The sequence below is a fragment of the Molothrus ater genome, chromosome 2 (assembly GCF_012460135.2).
Source record: "Molothrus ater isolate BHLD 08-10-18 breed brown headed cowbird chromosome 2, BPBGC_Mater_1.1, whole genome shotgun sequence".
In the NCBI taxonomy this organism is placed as follows: Eukaryota; Metazoa; Chordata; class Aves; order Passeriformes; family Icteridae; genus Molothrus; species Molothrus ater.
In genome coordinates, this window is record NC_050479.2 from 74801746 (window position 1) to 74823247 (window position 21502).

Sequence of the window (21502 nt, forward strand, 5' to 3'; positions counted from 1 at the left end):
AATTCACTTGCAGTCTGGGCTCTGGCACTGGCTGTTACACTGCTGGCCATACTCGGGATTTGGACACCACTGCCAGGCCTTGTGAGGCCAGGGAGAATGACCATCACAGAACAGATTTGCTGCAACTGTGCACCTACAGACATGCCTGCTCTTGTTCACATCTGGCTTTTATTCAAATGGTGGCTGCTAGTCTTTCCCAAGCATGCCACTGACAGGCTGGTGATGAAAACTGGGGCTCCTGGACATCAAGCAGGCTGCAGCTATCATCTATCACATCAGTCTCAAGGACTGTCATTTGTACTTCCTTGCTCCCTGGCATCTTGTTCCTTGACCTACCCAGAGGACAAACACTATCACTAAATGGTTCCCTAACACTTCAGGAGAGTGTTTAGTGACTAGTACTAAAATACATTATGAATAACCATGACAATTCTTTAGCTGCTCAGAGTCCTTCCTCCCATTTTAAGTCCCTTAAAAGCACTTTAGAAATTTGCAGGGACTCAGACTGACTCTGACAAGATTCTGAATCCTGTTGTAAGAAATGAACGGCCCTTTTCTATTTTCCAGGTGGCATCCCTAATGATGAGAAAACAACTCAAGCTCTGTCAATATTATAAGAACAATTGTTGTTTTATTCTTTTTGGTGGGTACAAAAACCACAGTTTCTTACACAGAACAAGATTATAAATAATATCTGTAACATGAGTGACCCGTAGTCTCTTTTGATTCTACACTGCAGACTGATGAAGTACTCTAAACATTTTATCATTTTGTTTCTTGTATTAGACAGATGCAAATCTGTGGAACACGGAATGATGGAACAGAATGAAGGTAACAGCAAACAAGAGGATGACCAACAACTTTTATAAAAAAAAAAATTCTCTGAATTTTATTACAGTGATGGCATTTTATATCAATTATTGCAATGATTTTTCCCTAAGATGGTTAGAAAAAAGAATTGTGTTGTCCTCTACTGAATTTACATCAGTTAAAAAGCAAGCATGTTTCAATATTTCTCTTTTTCCAAAGAAAATGTAAATAATTTCTTTATTTTTTTCACAGGATTTACATATTTATTATTTTTTTATCACAGTTTAGTGATTCATTTCTACAGCTGAACAGCTGAGTATTCTTCCATTGTATATATTGATGTTCTGGAGACACAGGTTAGCATGTTCATTGACTTCTATAGCTATTTTTCTCTCTTTGTCAAGACAAAGACCAAAATGGTGTCCTTTCTGAGCATGTTCTTCACAGTTTAATGCGCTAAATTGGCAAGTCTTATTAGTTTTAAGTCCACTCAAGTGAAATTTGTTGCTGTTAATACACCCTTCCCAGCCCCCTCCCCCCAACAAAACTAAATTATGAATTTTCCTGATATAAAATCTGAGTTTGGGTTTCCGAGCTGAGCTCATGCACACATTGTTGCTGATGATGTCTGGCGCATTTGGACGTACTTCCCTTTCTCAGCCAAATTATTAGTTCATCAATGACACTCCCATGTCGTTACAGTCTGTGCTGTGTTCCCATCAGTCACCAACACAGTTTGATTAAGGCACTCAATTAATTTTTTGGTTTTTATGGTAGGTCCGATGCAATTACAGCCAATCCTGAACTTTGTCTAATTGCAGTTCCGGTGTGCACGGCCTTCGGGCAGTCGGGAGTCAACACACGTCCGTTCTCTCCCACGCTCCCTGTGATGGATAATCTGGCTTTGTTTCTTATGGCTTCAGAAAAGGTAAGCTGGGTTTGAAGAAAAAGCAGAAGAGAGGAGAGTGTTATAATGTTTCTGTCCTTCAACCAGCCAGGACACAGCAAACACCAAAATATTAAATTTTAGACATCTGCATTTTTTTCATGTTAACTTTAAATATAGAAATAGTAATCATCATAAATATAATACATAGCACTTAAGTCTACTGGGGAAAAAAGACTAGCAATTCTGAGGATAAATTTCATTACAATCAATCGTTACTGATTTAAATATAAAATCTGAATTTGATAATGAAATTAACTGAAGAGGTAATACCTTCATCTAAACTGCTTCAAACTAAATTTAAATACAGTGAGAAGACCTTTTGGAACCTGAAAGCATTAGCATTTGTGAATGAAGTCATAGGCTTTGAACTTCAACTAGGAATGCCAGGATTAAATATAACTATTGAAAATTGTATATAAATTGCAATAACTGTACCAGATGTCTGGCAATCCTGTCATTCAAATCTAAAGAAATTATTATTTATTTTCACAATGGAAATATTTAGTATCAGGAAGTCTGAGAACTGTCCTCAAATCTCTTTCATATATATATATATTTTCCTACAATTAGAGAAGGTGATAACTTTCAAAGAAAATGTAATTTATTGAAAGAAAATGCAGTCTTATATAGTTTTCTACATTATGTATAAATTTCCCATAGGAGGGTTTACATTTTTGTTCCTTAAAAATCTTTCATTTCAGCTAAATCAGAACAAAATATCTTGTTTAGGAACTAAATTACTCAAGCAAAAAATCTGGATTTGTTAAAGGATTTATAGTTATGCCATCTAACTTTGGTCATCAAAAAATCAGTAGCTAAATATAAAAATCCAATAAGGCTCTCTCAAGTGTTTATTTAAAAAAAGCCAAGATGACTAGTTTAAAGTAAATGATTTCCAGATTACTAAAATTAGGGTAAGTGTCTAAGGTAAAAAAATGCAACAAAGCATCCAAACTATAGTACATTAAAAGAGATTTCAGAGATAACCATGTTAAGATATTAATTGGGGAAATCTGATTTCTAGTCAGGAGAAGTTATGTAAATGCAGGGATGCAGTCTGAAATACTAATTGGGAAGAAAGGGAGATAGGAGCATTCACATAGGAGCAAAAGGATAACAAACATCATAAAGTCATTTTGTTTGCTTTTTTACTAATCTCTGCATTTTGAACTTTATCCCTCTGAGCCCAGTTTCTCCTTCTGAGGTAGCACTGAAATCCTGAGCTGCTGTTTGATATGTGGAGTTTATTTTATATATGAGCATATAGAGATGAGGATGAGCCCTTAAAACTCCTGAACATTTCCACTGCTTCTGGTGCACTTCTGTGGAAATGCACCAGTCTAATATTGCATTGTTATCAGCAGCTGCTTCAAAAGTTGTCAAAAATACAGCGGCTGTTTGTGGCACAGTCAGAGCTTGGATTTAAAAGCAGCTTTCCAAACCAATTACCCTAAACACTTCAGCCCTCAAAAGCACCCAAATTCAGGAAAAGGCCTCCGCTTTCAGAGGGCATTATGGCATCCCCCTTACACTGGAAAACCTTGGCTTTGGTAAAGGACATCCTTTGAAACTTCTCCCTGCCACCACTGTACTTTGTGACAGGGACTGTTACCAAACATATCTTCATCTAAAACAACACCCAGATACAAAAAGTGTGGCAGAGGTGATGAAGAAGTGGGGAACTGGGCCTATACATTACCAAGAACTTCCAACTACTTCCCAGCAGCAAATAAGAATCTCTGCATTTGCAAAGTACAGACACAATGCAGTGTGGTACAGATCCACATGGTGCATGTCCTGAGTCCCACTGCAAATAGATACTGGTAACTGCAGAAGTGCAGAGAACATGTTCTGGTCAATGGCAACAAAAAAACTAAAGGTGCTTTAGTGTGGGAGAGGGATGAGAGTCCAAACCAGATTAGAAAGCAAACTTGGGTGGAAAGGGACAGCTTTCTCCAGATAGGTTAAATTTCCCAGAAAGTCATAACTGTCTACCAGAGTCTCTCCATCACACCCATCAGCTATCTGTTCATGGCCATTCAGAGCTTCCCACTGGGAAATCTGAGTCAGAGCACTCAGATTTGTATGGGATATACAAGTTCTATGGAACTGTGCTAGCTCAGTCTAAATAACTTTCTGGCCACTGACAACACACTCAGGACAAAAAGACAATAAAAGGGATCCAGGATAAATAAAAAAGATAAAAAAAAAGAGAACAACACTTTCTCAGCAGCCTTCCACAAAAGAACAGAAAAGCTGCAAGGAAATAACTCTTGTCCTCAGTGCAAGACCAACAACAGCTCAGCAACACACCACAGGACAACTCAGACACAAAGCCAGGAGGAACAGGTCAAACTTGTACTTGGGACAGTGCCATAAAGCCAAGTAACCAGGTAGGTTTTGCTCTGTGCTTTAAACTATGCTATAGGTAACAAGCCAGGCTAGTACTCTGCTTGACTGTGCTGCTACAACTTCAGATTTATGGCCTGGATGCAGAAACAGTTTCAGGAGTGGCTGGGATAAGAGGGATTTTACTGTGAATATTATGCAAACTGTGAAAGTCTCCTTTCACTAAGTGTATGCAGTTAATAGTGATAATGTATTTTCAAATTTGCCATTAGTTTTGATTAGATTAGTTGTGAAATTAATCATGTGAAAACACTGACTGCCCTGTTCCTAGAGGGGAAATGGGAATTTTGGAAAATGATATCCTCAGTCTGTGTAATACAAATATCCTAGCCTGTGTCGGCTCTTTTGTTGTTCAGGCTCCTCTAGTACTTGGGTCACATGGAGGTGGCTTTGGCACAAATATCTAAGATGAACTTTTAATGTATCTTTCTCTCTTGATTATGAAATTGGAAGTGTTCAAAATAAGTACATTACACACTTACTGAGCCATCCTGCAGCACTTCACATTTTTTTCTAGTTAATTGTAATAGTGATGTTTTCCATTGCTTTTTGTTGTTTTGCAATTAGTTTCATTCATTAGTTATAAACAACAGCATGGGATGGGAGAGCAAGAGAAGGCAGCTGAGCTGGAAGCTGGTTCCTGAGCTTCATGGCCCACTAAGAAGGCCATGGAGAGCTGGTGGTGGAGGCTGGCTGGATACTGGAACAACCCCTTCGAAAGCCTGTGGGTTTGGGGTGAGGAACTCAGCAGGGCTTTGCCTTAGAGCAGATGGACAGAAGGATGTTAAGCTCCTCTCTGCTCTCGCTGTCAGCTCTACATGTACACTAAGGGCTTAATACTAATGGAAAAACTGCTGCCCAGAGGAGGAGGAAAGGATTGTTCCCTCCTTAAAGCAAACTTTCTTCCCTCTCTTCAGCAGATGCAACTGCCTGCCAGTGCTTCTGAATGTCTTTATCCCACACATATAGACTAATCCATTACTATATAGGCCAGTCCACACATACAGACTAGCCCCTCATTTTCATTTTCAGTTGCCTTGCAGGAAAGGTGAATTTCCCTGAGATAACTAATGTTTAACTGTACGAAACTAAAATAAAAATCAGGGGAATGAATATTAATTTTCAGGAGGGTTATTTAAGTTATTTTATATTAGTTTAAAACATATACCATTAAAACTATTTGATGTTAGTTTTAGAAGTCAGATGTGTTGGTTACTCATGCAGGTTAGAACCACCAGGCATCTTTCCATATTAGCGAGTTTTAGTTCCAATACGATCTCTTTACTCCTTGGATAAAAAAACCCAAAAAACCATATCAAAGTTTTCAAAATGTGTAAGACAGACATATTTCTACAGAAATATATGCAGCCATCATCGTGGGCTCTGTAATGCTGCCAGCTAAGCAGGGGTTTGTGACTAGCATGTGCATGAACAGATGGCATAGTCCCCCTGTGCAGTGTGGCACACAGGCGCCTCTCGTGCCAGTGTGGCCAGGAGAGGATGACTGGGCCTTGGCAGTCTCCCACATATCACTATAAACATTTCTATAAGAACTACACTTGAAATTTCTCAATTTCATGTAAATATTATGCCAAATAAGCAGAAAGAAGAATTTCAGAAGCCTGTAAATATTTTTTCAAAATCATAGTGATTTTTTTGTGAATTTTTAAAGTCTGTGCCTTAAAATGTTAATTATCAGAAGACAGACTGACCCAAAAATGAATTTTCAGTTAAATAAAATGCAACATTTTTGTATCTTTTTTGTACTGTTTAAAGTATATTTTATCCAGCAGGAATTCATCTTTGTGATACAGCAAGTCCCACAGAAATCCAGATTTTAGAGTAAGGTACTTATGATCTTTTCTTTAAGTAAAAAACTCAGCTCTATTTTTTTAATTATAAGAAAACACTAAGACTAAAAAATTCTGCAACTATAATCAGTGTGTGTTGCAATGAAATAACAGAACTGGGTGGCAGCTGTGGGGATTTTCAAGTCATGCCATGTTTAGCACGCTCAGCCAACTGGGGTCAGGTCAGTATTTGAAAGAAAGCTTAATTTTTTTGTTTGCTTTTTTTAAGACTGTATTTTGAATGCATTGCACTCTGTAAACTTGACAAGGAATATGTTTTCTGGAATTCTTACTTTTATACCAGCCTGGGGACACTTTCAGTGAGCACATCAGTAAGAATTTAAAGGAAAAAAACACCCTTCACTTGCATTTGGCACAATGATGTGCACAGGATTACTTCTTTTCAAGACCCTTATTACTGACAGAAGGGAGTGGACTTGGGAGATTAATATTAGCATCTGGAAGTCCTGTGTTGCAGTTCACAGTAATGAACAATGGTCTATACTCTTGGAGTCCCCTTGGCACATAGCATGCCTCACATTTTCTCTAGTGAACAAAGTGCATAGCTAACACTTTTTTTTTTTTTTAACATGGGGAAATTGGCAGCTCTGCTGCAATTAGAATATACCCGGGGTCATGACTCTTTCTAGAACAAGGAAGAAAAGAAAAGCCCAGAGAAGAGCGTGTAGGGGACAGTTTCCCAGCCAGCCCCCTCCCTCATGCCCCAAGAACCCACCTATTCCTCGCAGCGCTCCAGCTACCATGCTCACACAGCATTCTCTGCTCACTCTGTGTTTGCTCTGTACTGTATGGTGCGGTACTGAACGGGCTGTGCCTTTAGGCTGTAAGCTCCTCGGGACAGGGACCTGTTGTGTGTCTGGCACACTTCACCTACTGTACAGCGCCGCCTACTCCAGCGCTATACAAATAATAAATAAAAAATCATAAGTGCATCTCCAGTTGTTTCCTACAAGCTTTTTTTTCCTAAGTGGCAACATAAGAATTATATTATTCATCTCATTGCCCTAAATTTGTGTTTTCTACTTCCACTATATAGGGATGGCTCAGGAAAATGTAGCTGTAGATAGTTGTTAACAGAGGAGACATGTGGCTTGCTGTTTGCAAGGGCAAGGGAGCTCAAGCATGACAGGGTAGGGTGCTAGCTGCACGTTCACTTATACAGCAGCCAGCATAGCTTGGGAGCTACGTAAAAGTTATATTTAGAAGCTCAATTTGCTGCTGTGTGCCATTTCCAAAGGTCATGGAGTTGATTTGCCTAATGATTAGTTGGCAAGATACTCACTGTACGGATGAGAGCAAGTACATTAGTAAACCATCCCTGCACACCTACTCAGGGGAGCTGTGCAGGATGCAGCTCAGCAGCATCAGCGCTTCAGCCTCCAAAATCACTGCATGAATGTCTAATACACTAGTCCTGACTTAGGTAGGGGGGTTTGTTACTGAAAGCTGAGGATGATAATCAACGTCTATCCCCTGGTTAGTGACTCTTTGTGACTATTACAGTGGGCAAAAGTTGACCTGAAGCAGGATATTGTGGGGAGAAAAAAAAAAAAAAAAAGCCACACAATTAGCATAAAACACGTATCAAAGGGAGGGTGAAGGCACAGGGAGGGGAGGAGGGAGAGAAGGTAAAACAACATTTAGACTTCTTGTAACAGTGCCTTTTTCTTCCATTAGGTTAACTATGGTTCAGTGACGTTGCCTATCCTAAATCTTGGTTACAGATAGGGCCAACATTGAATAATACAGGCTTCCAATTTGTCACTAGTAGAGTGCAAGCCTTTCGGAAAACAGACTTTCCAATCAAGTACTTAAAAGCTGGCCCTCTGGATATATACTTTCTTATTTAAAATAGTTGTCATCTCTCAACTGATTTGACAACTTTGAGTTGTTCAAAATGTATTTTTCATGTTAAAAATTCCTTGCAATGCAGATGTCTATAAGCAACATAGAATAATGTACTGTACATCTGCAGCCAAAAGAACTGAACCACTTTGCACTGAAGTTTTCCAAAATATAAAGCTCTGTTCAGAAGCAAGCACCACTAGACAGACATGTCACAACACTGCGTTACAAGATGCATCACCCACTCGCTGTAGTAGGCCCTAAGTCCTACCCCTAAATTTTAATACTTTCGGTTCCATATACGTTGTAACCTTCTCTATAAGTTGCTAAATTCTGGGTATTCTGCGAGGAAGTTGGGTTAAAAGTCTGTGCACTCTTTGCCACCTTCATTCGTTTCGCCTCTGCCCTGGACTTGTAACAGAACTCTATCAAAGCCACCAGCATTGCCAAGCCCAAGCCTCCAACCAGAATGTAGAAGACTCCAGCAACGTTGCTGAGACTCAAGGCACTCGTCTTGTCCTGGGAAAACAGAAGTGACACAGTTAACCCTGGAAAATAGATCCCAAGAAGCACAAAACACACATTAAAATGTCAGAAATAGACAAGTAACAATGTTTAGCTGAAATTTAATGACAGTTGTTTACATACTTTAGCAAAATTTGACCTATCTGGATCTATAAAATATATTTTAAACAACTAGTTTTCCTGGTTGGCATAAAAAAAAATTATTCTAAATATATTGCCAACATATCAGGATGTCATTGCTTGCCTACTGCAAAGCATTACCTCCATTACATGGAGAATTAAACAATGACACGTCTAGCTCTATTTAGGGGACATTTCAACACTGTTATGAAACTGCATTAATGTAAAGCTCTTCAGAAGCCTGGGAATCCAGAAATCCATTTTATATCAGACAAGACTCTGCTTGATCTTTACAAAAACCAGTAATTGTAGTTGTGATAGGCATTGCTGTTAATTTAAAAGATCCAGACTGAGCTTCTGATACTTAAATGACAGGCAAAAATAACATGCGAGGCTTAAGTTCTTTCTTTGAACAAACACTTCCTTTAAAAGTGCACACTGTACCACACACATTGTGATATATTTGCCTCTTACCTATTCTTGTATTTTGTTTTTATTTTACTATGGATACAGTTCTGGAACATGCCCATGGACGACTAAGCTCAGTAACAGTATACTTCTAAATATCAATTTATGCAATTTAACACATTTTTCATAATTTAGATAAAAGTGAGGATTTTCTTTAACAAAGTATTAAATATTCATCATTTTACAATCACCTTCTTGGGTGTATTGTAGTAAATAACTATTCTACATTTCTCTATACTTCACTGCTTAGTTATGAATCACATTTTTTGCACTTGAAATCCATGTGCTTTTTCAGCATAGTTCTCAAGGAACTCTCTCAGGATTGACTTCATATGCTACATCATGTGCCTTAAAATACTTATAAAGCTTTATTCTTATGCAGACTATATTATCTTTAGCTAAAGTAAGGAGAGTATTTAACTTCTGATTTTAATCTCTATGAAATTTTAACTTATGTAGACTGCAAAAAATTTGGATGTTTAATTTAAAGAGGCACTATTCATTGTGTAATCAGTAGATTAGCACAGTTATTATTCCCATGGGTGTACAGAGGTGAATGGGGCTTATAGCTGGGTTCTGCTTTGTCTGTGCCTTTTTAGCTGGCTAGGAAGAGCCTAAGTATCTTGGAGATGACTGTCCCTCTGGTGGCAATTGCTAACATGGTGCTTGCAAACAAGGGGGAGGCAGGACTGAGAAAGACCTGCCCTAATGTAGGTGGTGCGTTGAGGCTTTCTCAGCTGTTATTTACAGATACTTTGTCACCCTCTTAAATGGTTTTCACTCCTTTTTTCCAAAGCACTTGCCAGAAAAAGTGAAATGTGTTGAAAGCTTCTTTCCCACACTAATTTTATCAAGGTAAGTCTCAAGACATGCAGGCAGCAAGCAGTCAGTGCCTGTCATTCTTTCATTTTAGCTGTGGCTGCAGAGGCTGGCATGGAGTCAGGTAATGTGAAGAAATGTCAGCCTCCTCAAATACAGGGCTGGCACTGACTGTGGTGTTTCCCAGCCATCAGAAAATACCCGGTTCTGGGTCTGTCCCCATAAAGAGAAGGAGCTGACAGCTCTCTGGAGCTGCCAGTATAAACACTGGAAACTGCAGAAACTATTAATTGCGGAAGCCTTTCACTTTAAAGCTCAAATTAAGTTTTCCTTGGCCCTTGAGGAGCCAAGGACATCCCCAAATGCCACAAGACACCACCTTCCTGGCCAGCAATGGAAGGCAATCCTTCCTGCTAGCATTTCTTCTTCTCAGAAAACTGCTGAGGTAGGCCAGCTCCTAAAGAAGGAGCAAAGAGCATTTCCTAAGCAGTCAATGGGAAAAGTCCATACCCTCCAGGTGGGAAGGAAACAGCTAATCCAGGCTGCCTCTTCCAAACCCAAAAATCTGCTTTGTATTTCTTCAAGAGATGCTCTGAATATGTGGGATGATGTTTGGTGATTTATATTACTGAAGACTTTAAATTGCAATAGTGCTTCCTTAAATTAAAGCGTGACTGCCATCAAGATGGGCCAAAGTTGATTCATTCTGTGTCTACAGCTGCTTATTTTATTTCTATGTCATTTTGTTTATTACTTCCTCTACTGCTTTGTGAACACAATAGTTAGGTCCCGAACTGTAGCGACTGACCTTACTTCCAGAGTCCTTGGGTCCACATTCACCTTTATCGTACCACCATTTGTTTTTCAGCTTGTCTAAGACGCCTGCCTCACTGAGTTTCAAAACGGCAAGGTTTACAGGAGTTCTTCACGTGGAAAATAACATAAATAACATTATATATGTTATTTTATGTTATTCAAGTAAAACTACATAGAATCGCATTGCAAAGTGACAGAGCAGAGGCCACAGTGGGTGCTATGTCATGTACTGTTGGCCCAGGTTTAGAGACAGACATAAGACCGGGACCTGCTCCATCGCTTTAGGTAACAGGCACATACTGCTGGGGAAGATTTGTAAATAAATAGTATGCAATTACTGTGAACCCAAAACTATTGGCTTACACACATTAACAACATACCCTTCAGAGATATTTGTAAGATAACTGCATATGCAACTTAAGAAACATTAATTTGTGTTTCTTGCTTTCAATCTATTTTTAGTTTGGATGCATACAAACTAATAATATGATTTGGTCATAGGTATTTCATTTACTGCCCTCAAAATTATCCTGGCAAGAAAAGAAGATGCTTCCTGCAGTGTGCTGCCCATAAACATCTGGCACAGACCTGTAATAGGAGGTCTGCATGCAAATAACTTGGGGGGAGAGCTGCAAAGATCCCCTTATCCTTGGCTAAGAAGGACAGTGAGTCTTCCATCTTAATCTTCCGTTTCAACATTATTTTAAAATTCAAAGTTTTTCCTTAAATCTCACATATTCATGTCAATATTTCAAGGGTCCCAGGCTGGTGATAAATTTCTATTTGGAATAGCTATTTTTATCGGTGGTATTTGCTGTGGGTGATGTAACAGAGTTTAGTATTGAAATGAAACCTAATCTTATGCCTCAGAATCATGAAATGTTACAGGTTTACAGTGAAGTTGCTTAAACTCATTGAATAATCTTAGGGTATTATGGTAATGCCCCACTTCAAGCAGATCTATCACTATATGTTTTAAAAACGTATTAAATTATTAACAGACTTACTTTATGTACTTTCCACTTCAAATAGTTGCCCAATTCTTAATGGAATTATGTGGTAGGCATATGGATATCTATTTATGTGCAGGTGTGCATGCAAATACAATATATATCAGAGAAGCAGGGAGATAAACAGAAATGGCATGTGATAGATAGCCTTCTGGTGATGTCAAATGACATGATCCTGTGTGTGCCAGCAGATTTCTACAGGAAAATTTAGCTCCCGTAATATGCCATAATTCATTCATTACTTAAACATTAACTTATGGATTCAAGGCTTAATAAATAAATAACCAGTGCAAACATTAATTAGTCTAGTGTAACTGGACATACTAAAATAGTTTGCATTGAAGAAGAAAGGGGCTTATTGCACTCTATAACTGGTATAACTGGAAATTCCCAAATGCTTATGTATTAATATATTTGTGCAGGTTTGTATATAGCTATTTAATACACAAGTAACAGCTTCTGAGCCTTGTATGCTACTCTTAGCTCTAGGGACCCTGCCTCTTCATACATTCTGATTACTCTTTCTATATGTACCTAAAATGGGGGAATTCACCTCACCTCAATATTTGCATCCCTAAATTATGCCCCAAGCTTTGTCTGTCTGTCCAGACCTCCCTGCAGTTAATGGGAAAAGGTAGGTACCTGCAAATGGTGAGCCTTGATACCAATATTAACAAAGGATGATGTTGAGATGCCTGTCTCTTCATTTACTGCTGAGGAAGCCTTGGTGCCTTGGAGAAATTTTTGACAGCCACAGTTGGGTGAGCGGATTTCCCAGGAACTCTCAAGTGATTACTCTAAGTAAAGGAAAACCTTCATCCACTTTCCAAATCCCACACATTTAATTCATATGCAATACTCTGCTTCTAGAAACAAAAATGCCCATTTTTTGCTCTTTTCCAGTATTCAAACTTAAATTTTGCCTCAAGGCTTCTGGCAGCAGGCTGTGCAGGTTGACAGTGGAATATGAGAGTCCCACAGCTGTGAAATGAGTGGGCTTGGGGTGCTGGCAAGTTGCCTGTCAACATGATCCTCTGCTGGCTTCTAGTACAAGCACAAAATAATTAATATTATTTCAAAAGCCATCATCTATAACATGTCATGCACTGGCACTGAGCTACATTCCCATGCTCCTGAATTCTGTCAGGGGAACGGGGCTGGTTATGACAAAGGTAAGGGGACATACAGGTACTGTTCTCCATTGGAAAATCAGAAGCCTACGGAGTTGTTGCAGATTAAACTGATCAAACTGATAATAGGAATAGATATCTATTATCAAGGCCACCAGCAAGGTGGGAACAAGTTAGAAAGCAGATGCCTCCATGTCCTATGCTGCTTTTTTTTTTTCCCCAGCACTAACACTTTAGGCATTTAAAGCCTGAAACAGGCTGGGGATTTTTTATTTTTTCCAAATGTAGTTCTTTTAATGCCATCCTTTCTGCATTGTCTCTGCAAGGAAGCTCTCAGGTTTTCCTTTAGGAAAAACAATCAATTTCACACTTTAAATTGCCACGTTGTCCTCAGTTTCTAAGCGACCTCAATGGCACTGGTCAGCAGAGGAAGTTCCCATTTTTCACTGGGATGCAGCAGTGATGTGACTGATGCCAGGCCCTTGTTTCTCCTTTCCATGAACTTTGGTGGAAAACTTTCTGAATGCAGGCCCTGCTGAAGCTCAAGAAAGCCTGCCCTTGGCCCCCTCTCCTTCTTGCCTGCCTTAACAAGGCTCTGTGACATTTCCTTCACATCCGCCCTCAGACAGTCACAGCTGTGATGAGAGAGAAGCATTCTAAGAAAAAAACTTAAAATTATATATTACAATATTTTAAAATATTTTACACCTTCAAAACAGGATTTCTGTCCTAATTTAAATCAGTCAGCTGTGATGGGAAATGTGCATGGTCCAATATAAGAAGCCCAGACTAAGGGGCTGCAGAGTGGAAAAGGAAGATGTTTTGCTTATATTTTTCAGAGTCACAGCATAAATGCACCTCTTTGCAATCACAGTAAGTGATTGCAGGTGTTGTGATTTTTAATGTATTTTACGTTTTTATTTTGTTTCTTTGTTTCATTTTCAGTTGGAGATTTTCAACAGGGAGATGCATGTCCAGATCACCTTGGCTCTTGGGGCAAGTCACTTATTTTGACCATGTCAGTCACAAACTCAGAGACTACAATTTGTTACTAGATTGCTTACACAATCAGTTGGTGAATAGTCCCACTGATATTAAAGGGGACAAAACAAAAAAAAATTGGTATGGTTTGCTGTATGTGAACGAAAGGAATGGTACTGAAGTCACATAAAGGGGATAAATTCAGCATTTATAATTAAATCTCCCATTAAATTCAGTATTGTATTCTTATTATGGCAGTGGAAAATGACTATAGATTTGGGTCTTGTTCAATTGCTTAGTGATTCCTGAATTACTAATGTTGGGCTAAGTCTTCAGCTAGAGTAAACCAGCGCAGTTTGTGAAAATCAGTGTAGTTTTTTTCCAATGTACAGCTGATGAGAATCTCTGTTGTTGGATATAAAGAGAATCCAACTGCCTCAAGTTCATGTAAAGATAATATATGAGAAATAATAATTAAAATTACCCTTTATCTATGGAGAAGAATTTGTCCCACATAGCCATAGAGGAAAACTGCTGTGTGACAACACAGGAAACCCTGCTCTTCACCCATGTGCCAAAGTCAGCGTTGGCACAGCCTGATCTGGGCACAGGGACACTGGTTTTCTAACTTTTTATCATGTTCTCAGCCCTTCCACCTCCTCTCTTGGCTTCTTACTCATTTCCTCCTATCCTGTCATCAATCACTTGCTGTTGGAAGGGCCATTTTTCAAGAGCCTCAGGCTGGATCTTGAGCCAGCAACATCAGCAAAATCAGAGTGCTTTAAAATGGTATTAATGAAGTTCTGAGCTAGCTGTGTTCAGGACAACAAATGGGCAATTATAACATTTAAATCAGAATACTAAGTGATTCTGAAACAAATATAGAATTCTGACAGACAAGGATTTTAAAAATGCAATCATGGATATATTTTAGGAGCATTTTCATTAACGACTCATGGCTGAGCCATTAGGTGAAAGGTCAGACTCATAGCTGACTGAAAAAAACATGGGCCACTGTGTTCTCCTGCAGGCTTCCAGCAGAGACTGGAAAGAATCTCCATCAGCACAGCTTCTGTCCACTCACACTTTATACAAACAATGGAGCAAAGTGGCAGAAACTGTGTTGCAGTACCTTCCTGTGCACCACATGAGATGATGGCATACAGTTCGGATCTGAGGTAATACCTTCAAAAACACTCAAATGACTTGAGGAACTCACTTTTATCTTCAATCATGAACTAATTAATCAGATCACTAAACCACAGGTGGCTCACACAGGGCAGCTTTCTGAACTGCCTTTCTGAATTTTGGAAGATTGTCCCTTAAAGGGAACAATAAATGGGGAGGCTAGAGGTGACCTTTTAACAGCAGAGAATGGAGGTAGGAGACATCCTGTTTTACAGAGCAATACAGACCTGTGGAGAACAGCTGAACTCTCTGGAAGCTCCCTCATTTCTGTGGTCCTCTGTACTATCATGAAGGGATATTGTGGGTCTACACTTTCATATTCTGAATAATGAATCTCAAATAGTAACAGCACAGTTATCAGTTAAGCCTCAGGTGCTGTATTTCTTTCAAGAGAAGAGGAGTTTCGTATTCTCATTCATGAGGCGACAAAGCCCTGCAATTTAAACTGGAGCTGCTAAAAAAAGCTTCTTTTTAAATTTGTACAATAAAAGAAGTATTCTTAACCTTCTTAAGAAGGTAAGAACTTAGTTCAGGACTTGTTGGTAGTTATCAGGTTTACTAAGGTAATGCATAGTGTCCTGGTTATTCCAGTAATGATAATTTGCTAGCAGAAAAGAAATAAAATACATAGAGCTCCATTAATTCAGTAGAAAGGGTTTTGACTTCAATTGATCATGAGTGTTTCTGAGCAAGGAAATGAATTGTACAGATGATAAATGGCTAAGTTACCCTTTGGGGAATCAGCCTAGCTGTAGTTTATAACCCAGGATCAGATGCAGCTGCAATGCAGACTTTGAGAAGCCTGGGATGCCTGCTCACCTGCACGATGTGATGTGCTTGGCTCCACCAGACGTGGGCAGTGTGGGCATATGATAGACCTGGAGCTTCCCAGGATCAGTGGTACTGCCTACTCACCCAGCTGTGCCTGGGAAAAATTGTGGCAAGAAACAGGCCCAAGGCCAGATAAATGCTCATGGCAGGCTGTGTACAGTCCCAGATCCACGGGTTGAGCTCCATCATGTTCTCCATCCTTTGCTAACACTGTCCTGCCAACCACACTGTCTACTGCATCCTGAACTGTCTGTGTCACCTACTGCTTATTTCCACTGGCAATGTGTTCCTTCCTTCCTCCTACATTCACAGCTCCTCTGTTTCTCCATGTACCACACTCCTTGCCTTTCTTTTCTACTTTCCCCCCAAACTCCTTTTTCTGTTACTTTCTACCACACCAAACTTGCTCCTTCAGCACTTCCAGACATTTCCCTGGTGAAGCCCTGTGTGTCCCTCCACCATGAGCTGCTCCCTTTTCCCTGCTTCATGACTCATAGCACTTGTGGCTGGTAATTAGGGAAAGTAAGTTAAAAAACATCCTTAGTTTGCTATCTAACTTTTATCTCACTTTGCAACCACTGGAGGTTTATGAGGAGGATATTCTAAGAAAATTTAAGTATTTTATTGATTTTATGCTTTGCCTGTGATATTAAAACATAATAAATAAATAAATACTCCTCCCCCAGTAATGCAAAAGCTCAGGCTTGAGTAGAGGTAAGTTCTATTTGGTCTAATATATCTGAACATTTTGGAAGAGAAAATAGAGACCATTTTTGAAACTGTGACTGCTGGCAAGCAGAGCGGTGTGGGGAAAAATAGGTAGAGCAGCAGGATTGCAGGCAAAGTGAAGAGGATTAGGAGACCAGTTCTGGGTGAGTGCAGAACAGCCCAAGGGATGGTCCCTGAGGCCAGGACACAGCATGAAAGAGCAGAAGGACTGAAGAGGGAGAGAAAATAGTAAGAAAAAATATATGTAGGCAACTGTAAAAAAAGCTACATAAGCTGTGTATGACAAATCAGTCACATTTAATCATCTGTATCTGACTAGCTCTGTGCCTGCACAACTACCTGTGAAGCATTCTCTAATATATTGTTCACACACAAGCACATAAATAAATATTATTACATGCTGCCTGGAACATAAGGGGTATTTTTAATACTTCAATTTTTCCCCACTTCACCGTCTTCCACATTTTTGCTTCTTTTCAGCACCAGGCAGTTTCTCAAACAAAGCTGTGAGGCAGCAAGGAAGAACTGGTACTGGCCATATGGAAGACAGGGTAATGCAGTAAGAATATGAAGCTGTTAACACCTCAGCCTAGCATGCAGCCTAAAATTCCTGTCCGATAAATTCTGGCAAATTATGCCTAGGGAACCACCGTGGATTTCACTTTGCTGGAAAGATATCAGAAAATGTCAGTATGAAGATATTTTATCTGAAATTTGTCTTCCTATTTTGGATACTTGTGAAAATTTTAATTTGTACCAGTATTGTTTGTGTCAACAATGGATCCCTGAGCCTGGACCATGCATTAAATTACCCCTCAGAGACAGTAACACTGATTTTTTTTCCCCTTTTCCTCTAATGTCACTGAAAAATATTTTTAGTAGTACCATAGAATAGGAAAAAAGTCTTAGCTGGTGAGCAGGCTTCTGAAGGCATTTAACAAGCTTGGAAAAGGCTCACCACAATTTCAGAAGATGCATGTTTCTGGAAACTGGCGACGGTTCTCACCCCAGAGACCATTTATGAGTTCCCCTTGGGGTGCTTAAACAAATGCAAATATTTTTGCTTTGACAGTAATTGCATACACCTCGGTTTCAGCTGCAGAACCAGCAGTGCTGTGCTACTGGTGAAGCTGTTTGGTGGCAGGTGAGACCCCAGCAGATGCACCAATTACTTCACATACTGTTTACCCGCTTTTGGTGACATTGAGGCTAACCTTGGAGTCACCTCCCCCGCTGCCACATTCTCCTTTGTCGTACCACCATTTGTTTTTCAATTTGTCCAAGAGGCCTTGTTCATTCAGTTTTAAAACTGCGAGGTTAACAGCATTTCTTGAAACGATAAAACATATTTTGTAAGAAACTGCACAGCTGTTAAGATGTTAGAAGGAATGAGGACTTAAGCTGTTTATAAGCTTGATCCACACACTAAATAAACCTCTCATTTCCATATTTCAAAGCCCTTGGCAGCACAAATAATTGTGGTTACTTCCAAATGTGAAAAATGTGTTTCCAGTTCTAGAAACGATTTTCAGAACAGCTTGGATTTTAATGCAAAAATTCTATCAACCAACCCAAACTATTTTTGCAAAATGATGATAAAACTCTGCCTGGAATTAAAAACAATTTACACAGATTTATTTGAATCTATATTTAAAGTGTGGGCCCAGGCTGTTTTTTCAAGCAGATGAGAAAATGTATCCCCATGTACTAAAGAGGCAAGGTCCAGACTGCCTGTGCTAGATGCTGCCAGTCACTGTGTCACTACACTTCTGACATGTAGCACTTCTGACTGATCCCGCATGAGCTAAGGATTAGGGCTCCAGAAAAAGGCTGTGGGAGGAAGAGGACTAACAGCTCACACACTGACAAAGATGCTGTCCAGAGCCAGTCAATAGAAAGCACTGTACAAAAGTGCCCAGAGGTCTGTCTGTCTGTCTGTCTGAAGCCCTGCTGCTGGCACATCTGTGCATATGGGATGCAGGCTCTAGGGTCCTGCTCCCTTTACACATTAGACGCTTAGCTGAAAGGCAGGGCCTGGGGTCTAGCTTAGTGCCATGACTCTAGGGACTGCCCTGCTCTTCTGGGAGAGCACCCTGTGTCCCAGCCCAAAGAGCACCTGAGGAATGAGAAGGAAGGTGGTGATGAAGAGTGTCTATGCTATGGAAATGTGGGAACAGTGTGGCCAAACTGAAGTTCAATCACTGCTGGAAGAGAAAAGCCAGCCAGTTAGTTAAGTGCTGAGAGACAAGAAGGTTTTTTGGACATCCTGAGGACCCAAGATACAAAGAGATTTTTTGGACATCCTGAGAACTTTTCTCTGGAGAGTTTATACATGTTATACTACCACTGGATGAAAGACAAATCCTGCTTTGCTAGCAACACAGTGGCATGGGCACAACAGACTGAAAGTGGTTCTGTGAGCCTGGTGTCCTCCATATCATGTTTAAATGCTCTTTTTTTCAGATGAGAGAGACTTTGGATCTGTGCAGGCAGAGGGGCACTGCCAACAAGAAGGTTAAAGCACAGAACCACTGCTTCTGTAGGAATTCAAGGCTGCTGGAATTGTACTGGAATTCAGCCACGAACTAGGACATAGCTGGTCGTAGGATGCAGTTTCTTCTGTGCTCAGAGGTTTCCCTTAGGTGTCCAGAGCATCAGGACTGGATGGCAGCAGTTCGACAGTATAGACCACCATACAAACCTGAATGTAAGATATTTGGATTTATGGTAGTGACTATAGCCACTATATAACATTTTAAAATCAGTTGATTACTAATCTGCCAAGGTATTTATGCAGCCTTCATCATCTCCAAAGGAAACTTTGCCCTTGTTTAAGTGTACAGCTTCCTATCTGTATTATTACTAAGACCCTAAAGAGTCACATACCCTAATGATACACAACTACATCAGGATCAGTAAAATTGTATCTTCCTATTTTTATGTCCAGAGGTTCCTAGTGCATCCACACCTATGAGAAATGTACACTCTCTCTGATGGGTGTCTGCCCAGGCTCTCGTGTGGCTCTGCAGATGCACGTGGAGCAGTGGCACAGTTCATCTCCAAAGTATGAGAGGTGTCAGTAGCTTACCTACTACTCTTTGGGGATGATATGGGGTTGAGAAAGATGAAATTTCTCTCTCTGAATTTGTTTAATGCTCTCAAGATCTATCTGTCAGGACTGAGTGGGATATGACAAGAACTATGACTGTCAATGACATTCTCACTTCAACAACGAGAGTATGCAACACCTTCAAAGCACTCAGAGAAGGGCCAGGAAGAGATCCTCTGGCAGCAGGGTTCTGGCAAATCATATGGCACTAGAAGAAGAAGGGTTTGTGATTCAGCCTCTCTAGAGGTGGCTGATCTCTCGTCTCTGGGGGTCCTTTCTGGTCTTAGAATATAAATTTTTTCTCTTATTAAGAGAGGTCTCTTCCTGGCAGCCAGGTACAGATAATGGTACTTCATAGCTTATGGAGAGCCCTTTACTACTCTGGTCCATCTGTGGGACAAATGACAGCTTCAGGGCAAACTTTTACTGTCTTCTGGTAACAGCTTTTCATAAAGCTCCTCCTCAATGAAAGACAGGTCCTTGCTGGCTGGTCATGAAATTTGGAAACTACTGGGTGTAGATCTGATGTTCCTTAACTTCACTGCAGTTAGACTTACATGAGATTTTCAACAGAGATAAAGTAATTGCTTGTGTGTTCCTGAAAGTGAAAGTGAGAACTGCAGGCTGTAGTGGGAGTGATAACAGACTGCTCTTGGTGGATAAATCTTTAAGGGGAATTTAGCAGCCAGGCTGACAAATGTGATTTTGTGTAAGTGCTCTAATTATGGTTCACACTCCAGAGGGAGAAAAGCAATTGCAAAACTGGAATGAAATTGTTCATTTGTCCTTTTTGTTCTTGGAAGCAATTGCTTTTGAATCAGTCATATTTACTACAGACTTTTCATACTCAGCTTTTCATTACAAAGCCTGTGCTTTCAGTCTGTTTGCCCCTTCAGAAAGGTAACTGTGCGGCCAGCCTTGCCACTTAACAGAGAGATTTCCAGTACACTAAATATAAATGTTACCTTTTTAAGGACATGGGGACTGGGCCATAGATGAAAGATGATCCTGGAAACACATTTCTTTGACACTGAACAACATTACTTATTCTGAAAATTGCTTAGATATATATCTGGAGCCTGCTGTCTACAAAGTCAATGTCAAAACTCCTTCTCGCTTCAACAGGATCCAAACCAAGGTCTAATTTAATGTTGCTATGTTGAATTGTCACAGTGGGCAGCAATAACACAAGCAGCTGCTTTGACAGTTCTACAGATGCAGGCAGGATTGATCACTCCCATGAAAAATGAAATGTATCTCAAGGAATATCACTAACTCTCAATTCAATAAGCCACTTAATCTCAGTCTGATTTTAAGCAGATGGGAAGCCCTATCAATCTATCTGAAAAAATAGTCTTCAAACTATTTCCTCTGAGCTGTAGTCTCAAGTGTGAACATTAAAGCTCACCAAATTAGACAAAGTCCTTATGCTAATGTTCTTAGAAAGGGTTTTTCTTTTCAATCTTTATCTTACTTTGGGTGAAGATGTTACTTGATAATTTACAACTTCTTTTTCAAGTTAGTCTACTTACACCTTTCACTTGGATATTCCAAGTTGAATTAAAAGCAACTAGGTGATGTCTTTGACAACTAACATAAGTTTTCATGTTTAATTTTCATGTTGAAGGGAAAGAGCTTTCTCACTTGCCAAATGTTTAAATTTATCTTTCAAAGCATTAAAGATTATCAAGGAAAATTTTCCCACAATCATTTAGAGAAGCTGCAGCTGGTTGATAGTAATCCTAGAGTAATAAATAAATGAATGAAACCCATTCATGAGAGGGTTATTTAGCTGGGTTATTAGCCATATCCATAGACAGTTTCACAGCACAATAGAGAAATGAAAATAAAAAGGATGAAGAAGTAAATGTGGATTTAAGCTGCAATCATCA

At 39.7% G+C, this 21502-nt stretch overlaps 1 protein-coding gene across 7 annotated transcripts in view; it reads right to left on the bottom strand.

The window, feature by feature from the left end:
• Positions 1–605: 605 nt before the first annotated feature.
• GRIA4 (glutamate ionotropic receptor AMPA type subunit 4) overlaps positions 606–21502 on the bottom strand; it is a 215581-nt gene continuing 194684 nt past the window's right edge. Inside the window, exons 14-16 of one of the 7 annotated variants that reach the window (XM_036393816.1) lie at positions 10625–10739; positions 8269–8403; positions 606–1743 (exon numbers count right to left, since the gene is read on the bottom strand). In XM_036393816.1, coding sequence (XP_036249709.1) covers positions 1579–1743; positions 8269–8403; positions 10625–10739 — 415 coding nt within the window. In that variant the 3' untranslated portion in view covers positions 606–1578. Of the gene's footprint in view, positions 1744–8155; positions 8404–10610; positions 10740–17715; positions 17831–21502 lie in introns of those variants that run through there. The other 6 variants (XM_036393727.1, XM_036394079.2, XM_036393993.1 and 3 more) reach the window with 6 other exon arrangements.